Raw genomic sequence first — 23,993 nt, 5'->3', positions numbered from 1 at the left:
TATGTCATGTTACTAGCTAAGTTACTCTTACTATGACTAGCCTTAGCACACAACATAGAGCTCGACGATGGTGGACAGCGTGCACATTCATGCAGCTAGCCAACCGAGCAACGCTCGGCTAGGTTTCCAAGAAATCTAAATACCGCACTTGAAACCGTGAAATGATGCAACTCTTGCTACCCTGCAATAAAATGACAGTGATCTCCCCCATGGCTGTGTTGATCAACATGTTCTTATCTTGCTGAGAAATACAAACAAATGCAACACAAAAATATTAGAATGAATGTAGATTTTTTTTTCAATACACCGAGGGCAATGTACAAGTATACACGCATACACTAACACAGGGTCTAATGATTGTGGTTGTAGAATTTCAAGATTGATGGAGGCTTGTTTGTTTGGGCTTCTAGATTTTTTTTAATCACTGTCTTTTCCGCTTTTAAGCCGACGGTATGCCTCCCTCGTCGCCTCTATTCTCTGTCGATCATACCCTTCCCCGACATTCCTTCGCTGACCGTCAAGACTCGCTATTCCCCATCCCTGGTACCCTTCGCCGACCCAACCGACCTCGTCACCTCACCCCTCCACCACATCAATCTTGCCCCGACCATCTCCCCAAATCCAGCATGTCGACCCGGTTGCCTCCACCGCAGCATCACACTCCTCCGTCGGCCGCATCCCCAACCTCAAGATGAAGTAAACTGAAAGTAGAGTCTCTTTGACTTGAAGGACTTTTGTAGAAATTTAAGTGCAATGGAACCCTAAGAAAGTTATCTATGTGTGTTGTTTGATAATGGTTGTGTCCATCGCTTGATGTGAGACCAGGGGTTATCCCCCTTTTCAAAAAAAAAGGAAAAAAAGTGTTGTTTTTTTAAGATTGAATTCTATGATAGTTTTTTTTCTAAAAACCCGTTTCTGCTATATTTCGTCACAAAAATTGCTCAAGTCAGGGCAAAATTTTTTCCTCAAGCCTTTTTTTGAGCATCAGTACAAATAGAAGCGCTCATATACACGCGCATACACTCATCCCTATGAACGCACACACGCACACCCTACCCCTATGAGCACCTCCGAGAGACTGAGTCGGCATATCATCTTGAGATTTACGAAGTCACCGTAGGCGCCTCGTCGTCGAAAATCCTGAAATAAATCCAGAAATAATGCGAGCACCAGGATTTGAACCCTGATGGGTTGGGAATACCACTGTCCACCTAACCAACTCAACCACAGGTTGATTCGCTTCCTCAAGCCTTCTGATTTCTTTATTTTTATGTATAATATAATTATGCGTTTTTATTTCTGTCTTTTAATTTAATATATCCAACAGAGGAAGTTTCCCGGAAAGAGCAGGCACCGGAGGCTCCGCGAGTCATATGCCAAACGTGCACATATACGAGGCCGCCGAAGACAGATGTCGTCCCTAAAATGCCAAGTTTCATTCACGTGGACACACTGACATTCAGAGCGACCAGACCAAACTGAACCGAACACTGACATTCTCGGGTCAGCGCCTCCTCTTCCTCGTTCCCCGGCCTCTGAAATCTCGCAAACCCCTGTAAGGAGATGCTGCCTGTTTGCCGGCCGTCGGCGGTGTACCCGGTGGCCGTGGTCGCGCCGCCGCCGCAGGTAGGGCTAGCGGATGCTCCCCCGCCCGAAGTGTGGACGAGGATCCCGCAGGGGACGCCGGGGACGCTTGGCGGGGTCGGCCTCCGCCTCCTGCAGGCCCTCTTCGCTGCCGCCTCGATCGCCGTCATGGCGTCCACCGACATCTTCCCCTTCTGCTCCGCCTTCAGGTGCCCCACCCTACCCTTCCTGTCTCGTCTACCTGTGGGTTTTTCAGTTGAGATCTCCGGTATTTAGTTGTGTAGATTATGGGCTTTAGGATGACTATTCGTTAATTATCCGATTTTCCGGAGTATCTGTATGAGAGATAATATGTGGAACAGGTTTCTGATCGAAAAGGTTATTAGGGTTCCTTAATTCCTTCAGAAAGAGAAATATTTATATCTATTCATGCATTTCAATATTTTACGCTCTGTAAAATTGATTTGGACAATTGGATCATGTTCGTTGTGGTGTTATCTCAGCTGTCTTCTTGGATGCAGCATAAAGAGTATCTCAAGAAATGCTTTTAGTTTTGTTTGCTGGTCATAAACGTTTCTGTGGAAACTAATCCCCTTTCCAATTCTTTTTGTATGATTTGATTGCATCCGATTGATCGATCCCTAGTCACTGATTACATGCATGAGTTCTTTGATTCACTACTGACTTCTTCTGTGGGAGCTGAGTTCACCCACCGAGACTACTTGAAAAGAAAGAGCCCTCGACCAACCGATCTCTCGACGATGAGTCACCCACAGCATGGGGTACCATGCAATTGCGCGGGAAAATAAACAAAAAAAATTGGATCTTCGCAGTTATGTGTTACTATTTTATTTGGAAGGACGCCAAACTATATGTCTACATGTGTCGATTGAATGTGAATTTAAATCAACACCCAAAACTAAAATTCAGATAGTATGCCAGCTAGTCGGTAGGTTTTAACGTGAGTTAGTGCGTTCTTTTTCTGACCGGGCGTGAGCTGGCATGTTGTTTCTACATGTTATCAGTATCTGTAATTAAAGCTTAGACCGTGTTTTTATATTATATCAGTACATAAGTATATCAGGTCAGCCACCACTCACTTGTTTGTAGGTTATGTGATATTTTCTACATTTTTTTAGCAAAAGAGAGTCCTCTCTCTCCAATTTCTTGTAGAGAAACCATACGGTCTGTTACTACAAACTGCTACCAAACTAGATAAAGCTAACCATAACCAAGTCTATGATATTGGTTGATGTTCGGATCATGATTTTCTGATTGTTCTGTTTGGATGTGATATTAGGCCAGTACGCATACTTATGGTATGTCATTTGGATCAACATAGTTAGGTTAGTAGCAGATATAGGCGAAGATATAAACCTAGAAACAGAATGGTAGAGTCTTCGATAACATTGCTAATCAAAGTCAGACGATAGTGGTGAGAGGTATTGTGGAAACCTTCACTGTCATTCGTCTGGGGATTAGGGCGAGGGATCACAGTGTAGTTCTTCCTGTACAAAGCGAATGTTGTTCTCATCTTAATATATTGAAGCGCAAATCTTTTGTGTTTTCTGGAAAAAAATGTGTTCCAATAATCATTAAGACACACCAGATTTACATCGATTAATATTTACATTTAGTTATGATGGTCGATCGGTTGTGGCCCATATAAATGTCCACCATATGAGTCACCAGATCAAGTTACGGGGCATTTATGTAATATGATCTGATCTAATATGTCTAGGTAGAACTATGAAAATCTATCTGTGTTTAGGTACGACTATGAAGATCTGTCTAGATATAGTTATGATGATCTAACACATGTGAGATGGTAGATGCAAAATTATGAAGAAATATGTATGTTTATTAGGTATAATTAATAATGTAGTTATGTCCAAATATATAATTATGATCTAAACTAACGGTTGTGATACTTTTTAGGTCCAGTAGTTACAACTATGCTTTATATAGGTCAATCATGATGGTTTAACAGTTGTGAATCAGTCTTGGTAATAATTATTCAGCTATCATCCACCAAGTTAGTGACAGTGATGTGCTCCAGGCAACATCTTTGTTCGCTACATTTTTTTAATAAGACTTATGAGCTCATTGATATTAAATATCATGCTATACCTGAAGCAATACAATTTTTAGTAAAGAAAAACCAAGAAGAATATTATGCTTCACCCATTGTCCCTGGCAACTTAAAAGAAACAATCAGTATGTTGTTCTATTCATCCCCAAGTAACTCCTCAAAATATTCACTCCTAGAGACATGTAGCTGCTTTTAGTTTGATGCGGTTTTACATCTGCCTCCTAATCACTTGTATATGTGTGCCAAGAAAAATCAACTGAGTTCTAATCCTCTACGTATTATGCCAACCAATTGATTTAATACGACTATTGGTTGGTGATTGGAGGATGGTGGGTAACAATAGCCTTAGGACAGTAATCCCGTAATTTTGCTTGTAGGGCTGTTTGGCGGGGTGGTGGTTCTTGGCTGCTTTTGGGGCGTCAAAGCAACTGTAACAAAACCTCTATTTGTAATTGGGTGGTGGTACTCTATTTCTCTCTTATCTTAATACATCGGCACGCAGATCTCCTCTGTATTCCCAATTTTTTAATTACAACTATGGATGACTAGTTCATTAGTCGCCTGGCTGAATTCCACAACAACAATAAAGCCTTTTATCCCAAGCAAGTTGGGGCAGGCTGCCTATCTGAATTCTGAATTCCAAAATACATTAGACCAATGTAATCACTTCTATTGGCCATGTTTTATGCATACTTCTTATTGTAAGGCATTACCTAAGAAGTTTGTAGCTTACTTTCTCTTCCTCCGGCATTTTTCCACGCCTTTGCAACCACAAAAACCTCGTCAATTAATAACCTCGCATTAATAGTAAATGGTGCCGGTCATTTACGTGTGTTGGAAACTTGGACCTCCTTCACTCCATGATGGTAGAGTTTAAGGGGTGAACCTACTCGCTGCCCGGCACGAGTCACAATTGCAACACCACTCCCAGGAGTGCATCCTATGGTTCTGTATGTATGGTGCTCGGGCAAGCCTAGGGATGTACGTTAGACAACAATGTGCATGTGCAGTTTGATGGCGCTTTTATTTCTAGAGTCGAAAGGAGGAAATATGGAATGAGTGAGAGACATGCGTCATGTGCGGAAGACGAAATCCAACGAGGCTGGAGCAGCTGACATAAGGCTATGAATCTCGGAACAGACTCTCGCCCCGCTTTATAGATAAAGCACAAACCAAAGTACACAGCCAAACGATAGAACTAGTGAGGAAGCCCTCTTACACAGTAGATCCTGGGATAGCTGGACAATCTAAACACACGCGACTATGTTGCCGAAAGATTACACATGTAGGCCTGAATACAAAACCAAGAAAACACCCCAGGACACCTAAGTTCCATGACAATGCCCTCAGGAGGGGAAACAGCGCTACACGTCGCCGCTGCTGTGTTCGAGATGCACAAAGGCCTTCACCTTGAACCTGGCACGGAGAGAAGAACCGCAACGACATCCTGAAGAGGAGAGCATCACCTCTGGGCTTCAAAAATGATTTACATAATTATCAGAAACGCAGAGGGAGAGTTTCATTTTCAGAATCCCCACACCCACGTCGCTCTCGTGGGTGGCCAAGGGCAAACCGCAGCACGCCACGAGTCTCTCCTTTCGGCCTTTCTCCCCCGCCGCCTACAGGCAAAGCCCGACCGGTGTGGGGCGGCTTCTCGGGCGAGGGCGCTAGGGTGACGCGGGACTTAACGGCAAGCGTGTGGGACAACAACAGTTTGGTGCTTGTACGTGGTGCACCGGCTGTGGTGTCTTCTCCTCGGGCTGTTGTGCGCAGGCTGCGGGCTGGTCCCCAGCCAGATCTGGTCGGATCTGACGCCGAGGCGGCGATCAGCAAGGGTGGTGCAGGGAGTTGGGCTACAGTGGTGTGTTCTAATTCGGCTGACGCCATGGTGAGAGCTCATGATGGTTGCACAGGTTGCCGACACGCTTGTGGCGGTGGGGGGTGCGGGTGGTGGTGGCGACCTTCCTTCTCCTGGGCCCGTGGCGACAGAGAGGGTCCGGACCTAGGTCTCGCACTTGGGTGGGCTAGATATGGGCCTGGGGCGGGTCAGAGCTGTCGCTCCAAGTAGGTGAGGCGCTGGGCTCGGTCCAAGTGGTGCTCGCGAGTAGTGAGTTCCTCTTCTCGCGGGCGCGGCGGGTAATGGTGGTGGTGGGGACATCGTTGCGCCGGTGGATGGATGGAAGTCCATGGATGTGGCGTCGTGCGAGTTCGCTAGGCCAAGTCCTGTCTACGAGTAGGGTGAGGTGCCTCCGCTCTTCCTACCGTGGTTGACGGACTGTAAAGTGGGCGGTTGGTGGCTTCTCTCACCATGGATGTTGGGGCGGCAACCCTGGGTGGCGGTGTGCATGGTTAGGTATCTGGTGGGCACCATGACGGCGGTGGTGGCCTCTTGGCGGAGGGGGCAGTGAGGGGTGCAGCGGTGGGTGGCTCAGGCTCGCTATTTGTCATGGACAGTGGCGACGCCCAAAACCAGATCTGGAGGCTCGTGCGCGACGTGGTTGTCCTGTAGGAGGCCCCTTGGTGACACATGTGAGCTGTCCAGCGAAAGCTCCTTGCTTTGACGCTGACAGTGGCGATGCCCGTGGGTGCCCTCTCCCCTCCACTGGTGGAGCTACGGCTTAGCGAAATAGGCTATGGCCCGCCCATCCTGTAGTGTGTTTAAGAGATTGGATGGGTAAATTAGGCAAAGCTGGTAAAAATAGTTGGCTTTCTTTGTATTGGCCCGCCCAGGTTTGGTGTTGCAGCTCTGCCACTGCTCCCCTCTCGAGGACGTCGTTGTGGTTCTCCTCTTCATGCCAGGGCTCCAGGTGAAGAACCTTGTCCGTCTCGGACTCGGCAGCGGCGATGCTTTGTGTCATTCCCCCTCCTCAGTGTGTTGTCGTGGTGCTTAGGTGTCATAGGGTGTGTCGCGGCGTCGTATTCAGGCCTACCTGTATTATTTCTAGGCAACGTAGTTGCGTGCGTTTATGTTGTCAGGTTATCCTGGAATTTGCTTTGTAAGAGGGCTTTCTCACTACCTTGTATCATTCAGCCGTGTTCTTTTGTTTGTTCTTTATTCATAAAGCGGTGCGATGGAAACAGTGTAGAAGTTCCACGGTCGAGCTTGTCATCTATCTGATCTGATCTACTCTGCACAGAGGAAGCGACGGTACCTTGTATAATCTGCACTACTGTTCAATCCTGTTTGCAAGCGCCGGTGAGAGCAGCTACGGTTCAATCCTGCTTTCCTGATTGACATTGTACAATCGGATGCGAATCCGCCTATTAGTTAAATATAAATTGCCAAGGGGGCGGTTCTTAAAAAAGAAAAAAGGGGGATGATGACAACACGGGCGTGGTTGTCACTTTTTTTTCTATCGCGAGGAGCTGTCCAGTCTCAATCTAATAGCAATGATTAATCTCGGAGGGGATGGTTTAAGAAGTTCCATCGACTAATATTTTGATGGTTGCCGCAGGGCCTACAAGATTAATGGTTGGATGTTTCTGATTTTTGTGGTAATTTCTATGATATTTCTCTATTTTTGTTTTGAATTGTGTGCTTTTAATATATATAATAGAATAGATAGATTAGGAGCTGGTGTTTGTATGCATAGTTTCAAAACGCATTTTGTTGTTTCTGTTGATAAGTGGATTAATATTTTTTGGTTACTGAAATTCAGAATATTGTGATTGTGATAGGCAAATAATGTGAATGCATGTCATTGAGGTAAAAATTGGAGATCTACTTGGAGATAGTATTCATTTACATGAAAAGTACTACTTTGGTGTATCTAATTTCTGTGAGCAATTAGGTAAAATCATAGTTTTTTCACCTTGGATGTTGGCATCATTAGAACTCAATACCTGATTTTGTTTCTCTTCTATAAATGAAGAACTTAACTTATTGTTGTTCTTCTGACCAGCTACCTCATAGCAGCTACCAGTCTGCAATGTTTGTGGAGCATCGCCCTAGCCTTTGTGTATATCTATGCACTTCTTGTCAAACGTTCCTTGTTAAATCTCCGAGCTGTACGCATATTTTTCGTTGGAGACTGGGTGAGTCATATTTTCTCAGGCACCTGAACCAAACAACCGCCTGTCATTCATTTTAGACTTGTACGTTAATATGTTTCAAATTCATGAATAGCAAATGACTTTCTTAACAAGAAGCGCATTTTTCTTTTCCCTGAAACTCATCCATTTTTCACCTTGATGTTTTCTGTAGATCACAGGGACCGTAACCTTGAGTGCAGCATGTGCATCGGCAGGCATCACTATTCTGATTGATAATGATGTGAAGTACTGCGAAGCCCTTCCTTGTTTAAGGTTGAGGACTGCTGTTACAATGGCTTTCATCAGCTGGTGTGCACTTGTGCCGTCCTTTCTCTTTAACTTCGCCTACACCACCACCACATTGGCAAGATTGGGAATGTGGGGATAATTTCATGTCCGCATTTCATCCTTCTTAGGATGCAATGCAGTATGCTTCTTATATGAGGATTGTGGTAACCTTGTGATGAACTGTTTGGTCTACTCGTACAAAGCTCATGGTGCTGATATGCTGTACTCTTGTTCTATTTTGCGGCTTTCATATACTGATATAGTTTTATCAATACTTCGGACTTAGGTCCGAGAGATTAGTTTGGTTATCTCTTTGAGTGTCAGATTATCAAGTTGTTGCAGGGATCCTTCTGAGCCATGACTTCAGGTTTCAGTTCAAAATCATTTATATGGCACCTGGTGCCTTTTACTGCAGTGATTCAAGTAGTCTGAGCTCTTCCCTCCAGACCTAGCTTGTAGATTTTTTTTCAAAACTATGTTATTTTTTGTAGCAATTTCGGAAACTATAGGACGTAATGCAAAAAAACCAAAACTAGTAGCCCGTCGGCCATTCTTTGGCCGAAGTACTACTTTTCGGCCACAGTTAGGCCAAAGTAATACTTTTCGGCCACAGTTAGGCCGAAGTAGTACTTTTCGGCCATCCCCTGGCCGAAAAGGCACTTTTTGGTCAACTCTAGGCCGAAATAGACTTTTTGGTCTAGTCTAGGCCGAAAAGTCACTTTTTGGTCAACCCTAGGCCGAAGTTGCATGGCTCATGGTGAAATGTATTTTGTCGCCACCCGTTTCCCGCCCACCCCTTCCCGCCATATGTTTTCGCCACCCGTTTCTTGCCAATCCCTTCCCACTTTATTTTCCCGCCAATTCGTTCCCGCCTTATTTTCCCGCCAATCCCTTCCCGCCTTATTTTCCCGCCAATCCCTTCCCGCCTTATTTGCCTGCCAATCCCTTCCCGCCAACCCTTTCCCGCCATACAGCAGTTATTCTTTCCCGCCATTTTCTCCTCTGTATCTATAAAACCCGCTTCAGGTGGAGGTGGATAAGCATTCCAGTGTAGTGTAGTCGAGATGTCCCATTATCCATTCGATCGTAGTTTTCACCCTGAGATGAGCAGCACTCTGCTGAGTCTAGCTACCGATTTCAGGATGGACAATAGGATAGTTCCATGGGACGAACTCACCGGTAGTGACACCATAATGAATGAGTTGGCTCACCAATTATGTAGGTCTGGGTGGCCTGAAAGGACCTATGAGGAGGTACGTCAAGAACTTCTTAGGTTGCATGAAAGGTGGAAGAAGGTGGTGGAGCCGAAGAGTGAAACTTTCAGAAGGACTGCAGAAAAGCATCCATTTTTATGGACTGAGCAGAGCGAGGACGACGATGATATCTTCATGCCGCCGCTTCCGGGTTCTGCATCGTCGAAAGGCAAGAGTTCTGCATCGTCCAAAGGAAAGAGTTCTGCATCCGCGAAGGGCAAGAGTTCTGTATCGACCAAGGGCAAGAGTTCTGCATCGACGAAGGGCAAGAGGAGCGCATCGTCGAAGGGCAAGAGGGCTGCATCAACGGAGGATGACGATGATGACTTCATGTAGTATGTAAGATGTATTCCAGTTGTACCGTTTTATTCAGATGTATTTGCATTATTAGTTTGTATTGTATTATTGTAGGGCATTATGTTCTATCTGAATTTCATTTTGTAGTATGTAAGATGTATTGCACAAGTTCAGCCGCACCGTTTAATTCAGATGTACTTGTATCTTAATTATCGGTTGTAGTCTATTTGGAAATGTAACTGAAATAAGAATGCGAATTAATAGTAATATGTCTCTCGCATACATAAAACAATATATGTCTCCTGATCACATAGAAGCAAGTGCGATAGTAACACATACATGAAGCATGTCTCATACATAAATACTGACACACAGCTGCGAATAGTCTGAAACTAACATAGATAATGAGTCATACATAGATAGATAAGCATATCACTGCGGGGGACGACGACGAGTCTGGGTCTTCCTCGGGCGAGGACCGGAAGGCGATAAGCGCTGAGGCGGTGGACGAGGCTCGCGATAACCATGACCATAGTTAACCTCGTCTGTCACGGTCTGTGTCTCCTGCGTCGGTGGTGGTGGTGGAGTGTGAAACACTGTCTGCGAGAAGCCATAAATGTTTGTAGCTTGGTCATCATCCTCGCGGTCGCTCTCAAAGTACGAAGCATCACCACTAAGGATCGATGACTGCTCTGAATGCATGAATGGTTGCGAATGGTTGCCGCCTGCGGTAAAGTAAAATTGATACAAATGCATGAACGAAGCACCACCAGTAAGCATCAGTGACTGCTGAGAATGCAAGAACGATTACTACATTGTTCAAAAGAATGTAGTGAGTAGTGTTACCTAGATTCATCTGCTGATGCCAGTAAGCGCTCCCTAGCTGTGAAGGAGGTGGCTCATGCCAGGAAGAGCTCCCTGGCTGTGAAGGAGGTGGCTCATGCCAGGAAGAGCTCCCTGGCTGTGAAGGAGGTGGCTCATGCCAGGAAGATCTCCCTGGCTGTGAAGGATGAGGTTCTGCACGGTGCACAGAGGGTCGTGGTTCTGAACGGCGCACAGAGGGTCGTGGTTCTGAATGCTGTACAGAGGGACGTGGCGGACGATGTGCTGGAGGAGGAAGTGCAACATCCGAAGTCCGTCTACACGTAACAGCTGCGTAAATCCCGCGTAGCTTGTCATCAAGACGCCTCAACCATGAGACGCCCTCTCGCGGTGGGATAGTTTCTCCCCTCTGAAAGCGCCGCATTAAAGCGGAAACCTCCTCTCGCGCCTGTAGTGTCAAGTCACCCTGTACACAAAGAGTGAACCAATTATATCCTTGTTGTATGATAGACACCACGAATAGACAACCAAGCGAATATGTCCAGATTAACAAAAGACTTAACATATGAGAATCAAGGCATTTACCGCGTGGTGTCTGGTTCCCACAACAGAGGCAGTTGGGTACATATCGCTGGTGAGAGGGGTTTCGATCTGATCAGGAGCAACTGATGGAACCAAGTAGATCCTCGTTGTATGCCGGTAACGCTGCAGATACAACCCGAACATTTCCCAGTTAAAGGGCCGAACCTCACCCCAGATATTTGTCGCAGCGGTAGTCCATTCGTCAACGTAAGGGGTAATGCTCTGAATCCAATAAGCCATGGACTTGTTTCCTCCTAGGCGACTGTCCCTGAGATTGACATGCGCGATACATGATTAGGTATATTATGAATGCAGAGCTGCCAACTAAAATAGTATTAGTACTTACTTGTGCACGTGGTCTGACAAGTGTGGAATATCTGGAATCTCAGGCTGTTGATATAGACCGAACTGTCTCATCACCCTATGAAGAGACATCTCCTCAACCGTCACGTCGAACACCAACTTGGCCTTGGTCATCCAAAAGTGCCGATCTCTAGTGCACAATCCAGAAATCCCAACTGGGTACCTCGATGATATAGCCTGAGGCGAGTATGGCTCCCAAATAACTTGATCCTCATGCAAACTATCAAACTGCGCCATGAAGGACGGGTAGCATCCCCTAACCTGAGTATGCGCAAACTGTCTCTGTGCATGACAACAAATAAGCATTAGTAATACTATTGAATGGCAAGAAATAATTGAATTAATTGTTACTTAATATAAAAGTACCTCTCGCCGTGTCCAAACAGATCCCATAGTAGGTAAGTCGCCGATAGCAGGCACATAAGTCCCAGCTAAGTCCTCCAAACCAAAAGGTTTATCAATGTAGACATAGGGTCGTCCAATAGGGAACCTCTCGTATGACCAAAGCTGCAACAATAATGGACATCCAACAAGACTAGATTTTCTAGACTTCAACAAGCAAGCTTTGCACAGGCCTCTGTACGTAGCCGCTAACACAGCAGAACCAAAACTCCTTTGTAGAATATCCGCAGGGCAACGTGCTTCAGCTATCTCTCGTGCAATACCGATGAGTCGTGCATCGATAGTGGTCACGTGGTTCTCCCTAAACATTGTCTTGCCGAACAGCCAAAGAATATATGCCTCTAGGGACCGGTCAATCTGTGTCTCCGACAACTGAACGTCGGGATGTCCTAACAAGACAATCTACATAGAAACGTAATAATTGTATGAACATCGGACAACTAAAAAACAACATTTGTTTAAGTGGCCGTGATGGTTACCTGAAACTGGCTCAACCATCTAAAAAGAGGTCCATGAGGATCGTTGTCTATAGCCCTAGCAGTCGGGACTGCAGCCAAAAAACGGGTCTGCATCGCTGCTTGCCACCCAGATTCTGCCTCTAAGGGACCTATGGCAGCATCGGCCAGAGGTAATCCCAACAAGTAAGACACATCCTGTAAAGTAGGCGCCATCTCTCCCCAAGGAAAGTGAAACGTATGTGTCTCTGGTCTCCATCTATCTACTAAGCAGGTAAGGAGTGACTTGTCGTAAGAGAAACGTTTCACTTGCCTCTTGTGTAACTGCAATGGTTCACCTGCCTCATCTAAGTCCGGACCATCAATCCACTCATCCAATGTACCCTCAACCAGCCGTGCCAAGGGTAGAAGTCCAGCCCAACTTAACCTACAAAATAAAGAGATTGTTAGCGGTTATGAAAAGTATGTCAAACATAGTAAGTCATTATATGGTCTCCATTATATGCACACATACCTATCAACCCATGAATCGTGTATCAGGCAGTTAGTCTTTGGGGTACGAGTGACCAACACGTCTAAGTTGTTGCCCGCTTCCGTAAGGGCGCCCCGGTGCTTTCTATCGATGTTACCATTAAGCAACGGATACGAAGACATATCTGCAATTCAAACAACAAATCTCAGGTGCAAATAAAACATAGTACGGCATATTACAAATTATAACATAGTCCTGACATATTACGAATTAAAACATAGTCCTGACATATTACATATTAAAACATAGTCCTGACATATTACAAATTAAAACATAGTCCTCACATATTACAAATTAAAACATAGTCCTGACATATTACATATTAAAACCCACTACGGCACATTATATAGCTTGTGAGTTATTTCTTCCTCGTCCGCCCCTTCGGCCTCGACTGCCACGACCACGTCCGCCTCTTGCTCCTATTGTCGCAGCCGTCGATGTGGAAGCACTCGTCGATGCGGAAGCACCATCTTTGTTCAGGTTGGGACAATATTTCATCCTATGCCCATAAGCCGCGCATAACAAACATTGTCTGGTTGCTCCACCAGCTTCAGACTGGTCCATATCGTTCCGGATGCGACGGGCCTTTCGTCTGCCCCTACTTGTTCGCCGAAGGTCTGGATGCGGGATGTATACTCTCTCACCGTCGTTTACCTTGTTGAAATTGCCGATGACTCTAAACCCTGTCATCTCGCCTGTCCAGGTGTTGAGCACTGCCTCTTTTAAATAGTATGGGGACACGAAGGATATAGCATCCAACTCAATCTGGCCACAGGCGGCCAACACATGAGAGCAAGGTAGGTGCAACAACTTCGGTTTGTTGCATGTACACTCACACGTTGGATATAATTCCGTTCCAATTTTTACCTCGTGTGTCTTCACCTCATTTCCAGAACCAAAACCATCGGTAGGAAGCTGAACCTCATACCTCCTTTCTTGATTCCCTATGAGTCTGACACTGTACTTCTTTGCTTTCTCTATCTTCTTTGCCATGTATTCCATGACACGGCTACAATAAGGTGTGTTCTGATTATCTTCAATATGCTTCTTTGCTAACTCGTGCCTTTCTCTGAAATATCTCAAAGTGCCATGGAATACAGCCTCCACAATAGCTGTGAGTGGCAATGCTCTATTCCCTCTCAGCACAAAGTTATACACCTCTGCAAGATTGGTTGTCATGTGGCCATACCTAGCTCCATGTGTGTCATGCAGCAAAGACCAATTCATTGGAGGCTCTTTCTCTATCCACTCAGAAAAATTCTTTATTGCCCTTCCCTTCTTTCTCTTAGTATTAGGAGGGTCAATTGCTGGCAAGTCACAAAGACCAACTGGCTCCTCTAGCTCCGCGATGAGTGCTGCTAATTTAACCTGATCTTCTTCCATTTTCTTCCTTGCATGGACCTGCTTCTTAGTAAACTCATCTAGTTTTGACCAAATAAATTCGTATTTCCGCTGCTGGCTCTGCTTGCATAATTTTTTGAACAAGTTCATCAACCGCTTGTTCTTGAACAGTGAGAAAAAATTAGCCCCAAGATGGCGCATGCACCACCGGCTCTGCAAGTCCCTCCAAGGTGTTGGTTCGTCATCTGCTGGATTATGAAGTGTCTTCACGGCCTTCAATATACTAGCATGTCTGTCATGAATGACACACACGTTTGGTCGGTCCTTCACGATGGCAATTTTCACTTGGCGGAAGAACCATACCCAGCTGAGAAAATTCTCACCCTCCACAAATGCCATGGCAAGTGGGATGATTTGATTGTTCCCGTCCACACCAATAGCAGTCAGGATTTGCCCTCTATACTGACCGGTCAGGAATGTACCATCCACAAATATAACAGGAGTACAATGTCGGAAAGCTTCGATGCACATAGCAAAAGAGAAGAACACTCGTTTCAACACCTTGAAATCTGGTATACTCAGCAACCTCATGTGTTGTACGTTCACATAAGTGCCGGGATTCCTCTCCTTCAGTATGCCCAGGAGACGGACAACATTATCATATGAGTCGAAGAACGTCCCAAACCTTTCCTCCATAGCCTTCTCCTTAGCCCTCCAAGCCTTCCCATAAGGAATGACATAATTCCATCTGACCTTCACTGCTGTCTGGATGTGTTTTGCTTCCATATCTTTCTTCTCTACTATCTCAGTATACATGAGTTGCGCAATGAGACTTGAAGTCAGGTTCGGATGCTTGACCAGCAGGTTCGTCCTCACACAATTATGTGGTACGACAATGGTGACAACCCAGTGGATGTCATACTTCGGCACGTGCCCGTGCACCTTCCCAGGACAACCTGTTACAACACATTTCACGGTATAGTTTGTTGGACTTGATATGTGTGTCTTGAAAACCCTTTGCGTAGACATAGCCCACTTTATCACAGCATACTTCAATTTTTTCTTTGTATCAAACATAGCCCCTATTTGTACTTGGTTCAGATTATACTGCCATGGAGTCTCATGGCCATCGTTCACCGTAAGGCCGGTGGATATGTCCTGCTCCCATGCAGAAGGAATCGGTACCTCAACTTCATCCTCAGAATTTTCAGAATCCAGTTCCTCCACCAATCCGTCCTCGTCCTCTTCCTCCATCACCCTCTGCATTTCATCCCCTTCCTCATCCCCATCAGCAAAAACAGAACCAGCTAATATTATCGAATGGCTACTCTGTCCAGTATCAGGACCACAAACATTGTGTGGCACGTAGTCTGACTGTTTCTCGGGTTGGCTACCATCGACATCTTGTGGCTGTGACCCGGATAAAACAATCTCGTTAGCCACTTCACTGCCTTGGCCGGGTTCATACCCCCTGTGGAGTTGTACGGTATTCTCCTCCTTCGGCACAGGTTGCACAAGTGCATATGGGTGGATTCTTCGGTCTCGGCAGCGTCTTAACAGGGACAACCAATGTTGGCTCCTATCTACCGGCATCAACTCCCACTTGACATTTTTACAAGATTTGGTCCACAATGCATGAATACTAATGGAACATACTTCAGGATCCAGCCCGAAACTAGTTGTCAACCAGTATTTCAATTGTCTAATGTCCAGTCTATCCGGGTCTGCTAGTGTCATGACGCCATTTTTAAACTCGCTAAGATCAACCCCCAACTCATTATATCGAACATTACCAGCGCCGTAGTAAACATTCAGATTTACTGATTCAGACATTTTCAACTGTCAGACATTGTCATCTTCTCATTAATCACAACGAACTATGCGCTAAAATGCCTCCAAAAATATATTAACACTAAAATTCACAATATGACTTATATACACTAACTAAACTATATTAATCACAATATACACTAATATTATCCGCTACACGAACTATGCGCTAAAATGCCTCCAAAAATATATTAACACTAAAATTCACGATATACACTAATATTATCCGCTACACGAACTATGCGCTAAAATGCCTCCTAAATTAAATTAACACTGAAATTCACAACGAACACTAATATTATCCGCTACACGAACTATGCGCTAATATTTACATAATATTTGTGACGACGTGATTATACCTTCGAAGTGTGTGTCCGCTTCTTGCTTGCACCACCGGAGAACGACAAGGCCGCCCCCGACGACCGGAGGTTCAACTCCGGTCAGCCCCCAACCTGCTCCTCCTCCTCACCACCTCCTCCTCCTCACCACCTCCTCCTCTGCAGCTGCTGCTACCCGTCCTCCTCTCCACCATGGCTCCTCCTCCCCACCATGGCTACTCCTCCCCAAACACATCAAAAACTATCCCATAGCAAAAAATAACACCGTAGGCCGGTGGGGATTGCTATGATCTACCGATTCTGTGGGTTGGATTTGCAAATGTGTGGCAAATGGAGGAGATCGGCGCGGGGGGGAGTTCTACAGAGAAGAATTGAGAGAGAGAGAGAAAGGGAAACGAAGAACAGAGCACAGCGCAGGGGCGAACGGGTGCTTATCCGCACCTTTTCGGCCTAGACCTGGCCGAAAACGTCTTCTGTCGAAGCCTGGCCGAAAAGGCCAGCTTCGGTCACCGGTGGGCCGAAAACGGCCCAGTTCGGCCGCCCAGCAGCCGAAGCTACTATTTTTGGCCGGGCCCCCGCCAACAGCGAGTTTTCGGCCCAAGCGCGGCCGAAAAGCCTACTTCGACCATGGCCTGGCCGAAAACTCCCTTTTCGGCCCACTCCTGGCCGACGGGCTACTAGTTTTGCGTTTTTTTTTCATTCTACGCTATAGTTTCCGAAATTGCTACAAAAAACATGATAGTTTTGAAAAAAAATCGACCTTGTACATAATTTTGCTGCGAGACCTCTTCATGAAACTCATATATGTTGCCTGAAACCTTTGGGTGCTGCAGCTCTTGCTGCCCTGCAGGAACCGGACAACAATCTCCTTCGACCCAGACACGCTTCGTCGGTGGTTGTGTTGATGTTGTTGTATTGGTTGGAAAGAGACGTATGCAATACACAAGATATCAGAATGAATGTAGAGTAGTTTTTTAGAAACACTGATAACAACTAGTAATATAAATGTATGTATAATTGTATATACACACACACACTAATTAACACACGGAAAGGGGGGGGGGAAGCCAAACTGTTCTCACAAGATACTTTTACAGCTAATCGAGCCTACACAGTCACACTGCCCCCTAGGATTTCGTCGGAATTACACAAAATTTTAGCCAAACCCACCCTCAATATCTCGAGCGCCCTCTCTCTATCTCTCTCCTAAATACCTCCTTGAGCTCTAAGTTCTTGTTTCAACACCATCTTTTTTCACCTGGAAGCCGACACCATGCATCCCTCGCCGTCTCCGCTCTCTGTCGATCACCCCCGTCACTGCTCTGCTGACCCACCTGACCCGTTATCCCTGTTCGCGACACCCTTCGCTGATGTTGCCATCTCGCCACCTCCTCTCGCTAACCTCACCTTGACCTACTCCACCTCACCATGAGCTTCCTCCACCTCTTCGTCGGTCACATCCACAACCCCAAGTCAAGGTACTCTCTCTGTAAAGAAATATAAGAGCGTTTAGTTAACTAAAGAGTTATGTAAACGCTCTTAGGGAGTAACTCTTTTATTGTGCAACCCCTGTGAAAGTATGAGCCTCTTTGATTCAAAGTATTTTCACAGAAATTTGGAGGAACAGAACATAATCCTTAGAATTTTTTATGCATATATTGTTTGATTTTAAGAATTGATGAATCCTACGGGAGTTTTCCTATTACTTCGCACTATGTTTTTTTAGTAATATAAAACTTATTTATTCAAGCCTCTTGATATATCATACTGTATTTTATTTTATTTTTTCAAGAACAAAGGAAGTTTCTCGGAAAGAGGTGCACAGTGTGGGGCTCCGCGAGTCATATGCCCAACGTGCACATACGAGGCTGAACACACGAAAGACGCCATCCCTATATAAAAATACCCAAAGGCTCACGTGGGCACGCTGACATTCAGAGACCAAACGAAACTGAACCTAACGCTGACTTTCTCGACCCAGTCGCCTCTCCCCTTCCTCTCCACCCCCCGGCTTCTAAAATCTCCCAAACCCTTGGGTGGAGATGCTGGTTAGCCGGCAGACGACGGTGCACCCCGTGGCGGCGCCGCCGCTGCAGGTAGAGCTAGCGGACGCTCCCCCGCCCGGACTGTGGATGAATAGCCCGCAGGGGTCGGCGGGGACGCTTGGCGGGGTCGGCCTCCGCCTCCTGCAGGCCTTGTCCGCGGCCGCCTCGATCGCCGTCATGGCGTCCACCGGGGTCTTCCCCTCCTTCTCCGCCTTCAGGTGCACCACCATACCCGGCTTGTCTATACTAGAATTATACGCGCCTGTGTTGGTTTTCAGTTGAGATCTCTTAATTACCCAATTTTGCAGAGATCTTTATGAGAGATAATGAACAAGTTTCTGATGGGGAAAGGTTATTAGGGTTCCTTAATTAATTCCACAAAGAGAAATGTTTATGTCTACTCGTGCATTTCAGTATTTTATGCTTTTTAAAATTGATTTGGCATCCTGAAAGAGGCAGCACGATTAAAAGAAAACATGGCCATGCTCGTTGTGGTATATTGTTATTTTTAGACGAAAAGCAGCCAGTGCTGATTTCGTTCATTAAGAGGGGGCGCCAAAGATGGCTGTAACAATTACAAGTGTGAGTAAACTAGAAAAAGAAAAGGGAAAGAAAGTCTAAGGCCTAATTTCTAGTCTGGTGGCATCCACAACGCCCTTGCAAGGCCAGCTAAACGAACTGAGCTCATTGGATATTTTTAGTAGAAGATGGTGCATGCCTTGTTTTTGAAAATGCAATTGTTTGTTGTGGTATTATCTCAGTTGTCTTCTTGGATGCAGCATAAATATAATCTCAAGAAATGCTTTGAGTCTTGTTTGCTGATCATAAATGTATTCGAAACTAGATTGGGGTCCTCCGCAATCGCGCGGGAATGACTTAAATAAACTAGTATTACTTTTGAACTTCAGAGGTAATGTGTTATTATTTTATTTGGAAAGATACTACATGTATCAATTGTATGCGAATTTAATTCAACACGCAAAACTAAAATTCAGATAGCAAGCCACCTAGTCGGTAGGTTTGCACCTGAGTTAGTATGTTATTTTTATGACTGGGTGTGAGTTGCCATGTTGTTTCTACATATTATCAGTATGTATGAAAGTAAAGCTTGGCCAGTGTTTTTATATTATCGGAGTTCAAAAGAATATCAGGCCAGCCACTCACTCGTTTGTACGTGATATTTTCTACATGATCTTAGTTGATGTTCGGATCATGATTTTCTGATTGTTTTATTTGTGTGTGATATTAGATCAGTATGCATAGTTATGGTATGTCATTTGGGTTAACGTATGTATATAAGCCTAGCTAGGTACATGTTCTATGAAACATAAAATTATTACCTTATGCCAATTGTCTTCCAATATCATTAAGATACACCAGATTCACATTGATTAATATGTACATTTAGTTATCACGGTCTAACGGTTGTATCCCATATAAATGTCCACCATATAAGTTGTCAGATCAAGTTAAGGGACATCTATGTAACGTGATCTGATTTAATAAAGGGACATCTATGTACTGTGATCTGATTTAATCTTTCTAGATAGAACTATGATGATCTATCTGTGTTTAGGTACAACTATGAAGACCTGTCTAGATATAGGTATGATGATCTAATTAATATGTCTTAGATCTAGCTATATGAACAATTATGAAGAAATAAATGTGTTCATTAGGTATAATTAATTATGAAGTTCTGTCTAGATATACAATTATGATATAACCTGTTGATTGTGAATTTTTATAGATCCAGTGATGAAGATTGACATCTATGATTTATATAGGTTAATGATGATGATTTAACAGTTGTGATCTTAGTAATAATTAATCGGCTGCCATCCACCAAGTTAGCTAGTGGCAGTGATTTCCCCAAGCAACGTCTTTGTTTGCTATATATTTTATTTTTTTTGAATTCGAGTTATGTGCTCATGAATATTTAATATCATGCTTATGTCGATGACAACTTAAAGAGACAATAATGGTTTATTCATTCACAACTAACACCTCAAAATATTCACTCCTAAACATGTAGCTGTTTTCTGTTTGATGTAGTTTTACATCTGCCACCTAATCGTTTATAGGGTGCCAAGAAAATATCTCTATTTATTATAACAACCAATTGATTTATACGACTATGGATCACTAGTTCATTCGTTGCGTAGCTGAACTCCAAATTTCCGAATACATTTGACCAGTGCAATCACTTCACTAGCTAAGTTCTAGCCATGCTTTTTATTATAAAGTATCAGCTAAAAAGAATATGTGACTTTACCTTTCTTTGACATATTTCCATGCCTTCACAAGCATGAAAACCTTGGCAATAAATAACCTTGCATTAATAGTAAATGGTGCTGATCATGTATCTGTGTTGGGAAACTTGGACCCCCATCACTCCATGCTTGTAGAGTTTAATGGGTGGACCTACTCATTGCCTGCCATACAACTCTCAAGTCACAATTGCATCACAAGTAGCCAGGATGGCATAATGTGGTTTCGTATGCGCGGTGCTCAAGTAAGCCCAGTGATGCATGGAAGATGACAATGTGCACGTGCATTTTGATGGTGCTTTGATTTCTAGAGTTGAAAGGGGAAAATATGGAATGGATGAGAGATATGTATACAACTAACAGGGTTGTATTATATCTCAAAGCTGAAGCAACTAACATAAGCCCATGAATCAACATTTTATTATTTAGGGAGGAGACAAGGATTATATTATAGAGGTTCACTAGTGTATAGCCCACGCTTTGTTGCGGGTATGATTAAATATTTTTAATTAGTATATTTACAATTTTATATATGAAATTGGATTTTTCAGCATAGAGGTGCAAGTTTGAAATGGTGTTGAAATACATAAATAAATTGAACTGTTAAATTTTGGTACATTATTTTTTTGGCACTGTTAAGGCAATTTTGGCATTTTTGGGAAGTAAAAAACAGATTTTTGTAACCTATTAATTTTAGAATTATTATCCTTATTTTCATTATTTTCTAATATGCATTTTCACGAAGAAACATTTTTTTTATCAAGGGAGTGTCTTTTCACGAAGAGACATCTTTTCACCAAGTGACATGTCTTCCGTGAAGAGACATCTTCACCGAGTGGTGTGTCTTTCCACAGAGAGACATTCTTTCACCAAGGGATGCGTCTTTTAGCCAAAGGACATCTTTTCACCAAGTTACGTGTCTTTTTAACCAAAGGACATGGCTGTTTGTAGGCCGCAACTGGCTAGATCTAACGAATTTGATTGGTCCTCAACATAATCCGACGACTATTCTTTTTGGGGTGATGTGGCTTAACATGAATGTTGCACTAAGAGTTAGTTTTAGAATAAAAAGAGATTTTTTGTGATTTTACAGATGTGTAAAACTAACAGTCTGAAGTTTTGCTTGTTTGCAAGATTTTCTAGCGGGTTGTTCTTTTTTGTAGTAGTCTGCATGCATAGTTCCAAAAAAAAAACTTCTCTGTTGGTAAGTAGGTTAGGTTAACATTTTTTGGTTACTGGAATTCAGAATATTGTGATTGTGATAGACAAATCATATGAAATGCATGTCGTTGAGGAAACAAATTCGAGATCTATTTGGAGATAATATTTAACTACATGAAAAGTACTATTTTGGCTCATCTGATTTCTGTGGTGCAATTATAGCATAACAATCACAGTTTTTTTCTCCTAGGGTGTTGATATTAGAACTCAGAATACAGGATCTTGTTTTTTCTTCTATAGATGATGAGCTTAACTTATTGTTGTTGTTCTGAACAGCTACCTCGTAGCAGCTGCCAGTCTGCAATGTTTGTGGAGCCTCACCCTAGCCTTTGTGTATATCTATGCACTTCTCGTCAAACGTTCGTTGCTAAATCTCCGAGCTATGTTCATATTTTCCGTTGGAGACTGGGTGAGTCATATTTTCACAGGCACCTAATAAATCAACCACGCCTCTCATTAATTTTAGACTTGTAGGTTAATATGTTTTAATTTCATGAATAGAAAATAATTTTCATAACAAGATGCACATATTTCTGTCTGCCGAACTCATTCATTTTTCACCTTAATGTTTTTTGTAGATCACAGGGACGCTAACCTTGAGTGCAGCATGTGCATCGATGGGCGTCACCATTGTTATTGATAATGATAAGAAGATATGTGCGGGCAATCTTTGTGCAAGGTTTATGACTGCTATTGCAATGGCTTTCATCAGCTGGTTTGCACTTGCACCGTCCTTTCTCTTTAACTTCGTGCTCGTGGTTACCACATTTGCAAGTTTGTTGGCACCTTGAGTGCAGCATGTGAAAAATGGTGGTTCAAACTCTGTATTTTATCCTTTTGAGGATCTAATTAAGTGCTTCTTATATGAGGATGGTGGTAATCTGGTGATGGAACTCAAAGTGTTGACATGGTATACCTGTTTTATTTTCCATCTTTCACATACAATTTTATAAATAGTTCAGATCTTAGGTCCCGAGAGAGTAGAGCGGTTATCATTACGAGAGTCAGATTATCAAGTTGTTGCAGGAAGCTGTGAGGGTGACATGTCCTCTTGAGCCCTGACTTGGGGTAAAAACCATTCACATGGCACTTGATGCCCTTTACTGCAGTGGTTAAAAGAAAGTGGGATCTGAACTCTTCCTTTTCAAAACACACACTACCTTGTACAGAATTTTTCTGTGAGACCTATATATACTACCTCCCATAAACTGTGCCGATTTAGTGCCGTCTCTTGCCCCTGCACCCCTTCCTCTCTGCTTTGGGGGCTTTACTGGTACAAAATATAGGATACATGCAATCTTGGAAGATCAACATGCCACATATGTGACTATCCCCTTAATTAGTTTATGCACCTCAAAATTGCATTCTTTCAACTCGAGAAATATTACCGAAGTAAAATTGTGCCGTTGAGCGAACTCCTTCACCATAATTGTGATATGAACAGCATGTTCGGTCTTTATTCTTACTGATAATGACTTCATGGCAAAGTCGAAAGCAATGGCCACCCTACCAAGGATATGCCACGGCTGGCACACAAGGTGTGCCTAGTTAAAAATTCTTATGTCACGGAAGCTCATGCCGCCCTTGTACTTGGGGATTGTCACCGTGCCGTTGGATTGATTTCCTCTTGGCCGTGGGTTCACTTTAGTCCATACATTTGTAAAATATAATGGACTATTCTGCAAACTTGGCTTGTATTTACATTGTAATCCAAACCGAGCCAATACTTGCTAATTTCAGCCTCTGTTATCATCCAATGCGCAAATTCAACATCTGACAAAGTTCAAGCAAATGAAGATGTCGATCCTTTTGGAGTACATATTGACTGTTTCATGTGATTTTCAAATCCAATGTTTCTTCGAAACTTATGGTTGATACTGGAATATTTTGGGGTTTGATTTGAGAGATGGGTAACCCTTTTGATTCTAGCTACCTGGAACTCGGTTCTTGGACTATTCTTGAAACACTCCACGGCATTTCAAGAATAGGCTCAAAATAAAAAAATTCTACCTGGAACATTTTAGATCCTCTAGTAGCCTGGAATGAAATTCCCCTAGAAAAAGAAGCCAGAATTCCCCTAAAAGAGCCAGAATTGAATGAAATAGCCCCGCGCTCAAATAAAAAATCATTCATTCCCGTTATGCTCTACGTTTCCCTTCCATCCTGTTGGGCGAATACATCTAGCCATGCACGTAGGATTACTGCCATGCATGGAGTCCGTCTATGGCACCCATCACCGATCATGA

At 43.8% G+C, this 23,993-nt stretch overlaps 3 protein-coding genes across 3 annotated transcripts; 2 read left to right on the top strand and 1 right to left on the bottom strand.

The window, feature by feature from the left end:
- Positions 1-1,423: 1,423 nt before the first annotated feature.
- Positions 1,424-8,304, top strand: LOC125515881 (CASP-like protein 16). The gene is made up of 3 exons (XM_048681372.2): positions 1,424-1,793; positions 7,579-7,711; positions 7,881-8,304. Exons 1-3 carry the CDS (start codon positions 1,564-1,566, stop codon positions 8,094-8,096), a joined length of 579 nt encoding a protein of 192 aa, XP_048537329.1. The 5' UTR covers positions 1,424-1,563; the 3' UTR covers positions 8,097-8,304.
- Positions 8,305-9,851: 1,547 nt separating this feature from the next.
- Positions 9,852-12,024, bottom strand: LOC147964257 (uncharacterized). Its single transcript, XM_087531196.1, has 5 exons — positions 11,680-12,024; positions 11,297-11,595; positions 10,954-11,218; positions 10,393-10,834; positions 9,852-10,271 (listed from the first exon to the last, which is right to left on the bottom strand). The coding sequence occupies exons 1-5, from the start codon at positions 12,022-12,024 to the stop codon at positions 9,979-9,981; spliced, it is 1,644 nt and encodes a 547-aa protein (XP_087387322.1). The 3' UTR covers positions 9,852-9,978.
- A 6,128-nt stretch (positions 12,025-18,152) lies between these two features.
- LOC147964256 (CASP-like protein 5A3) lies at positions 18,153-22,660 on the top strand. Its single transcript, XM_087529316.1, has 3 exons — positions 18,153-18,474; positions 22,024-22,156; positions 22,326-22,660. The coding sequence occupies exons 1-3, from the start codon at positions 18,254-18,256 to the stop codon at positions 22,536-22,538; spliced, it is 567 nt and encodes a 188-aa protein (XP_087385442.1). The 5' UTR covers positions 18,153-18,253; the 3' UTR covers positions 22,539-22,660.
- Positions 22,661-23,993: the final 1,333 nt, after the last annotated feature.

The sequence above is a fragment of the Triticum urartu genome, chromosome 6A, assembly GCF_056163025.1.
Source record: "Triticum urartu cultivar PI428250 chromosome 6A, HENAU_Tu73, whole genome shotgun sequence".
Taxonomy (NCBI): domain Eukaryota; kingdom Viridiplantae; phylum Streptophyta; class Magnoliopsida; order Poales; family Poaceae; genus Triticum; species Triticum urartu.
This window is presented reverse-complemented; position numbering and strand designations above follow the sequence as displayed.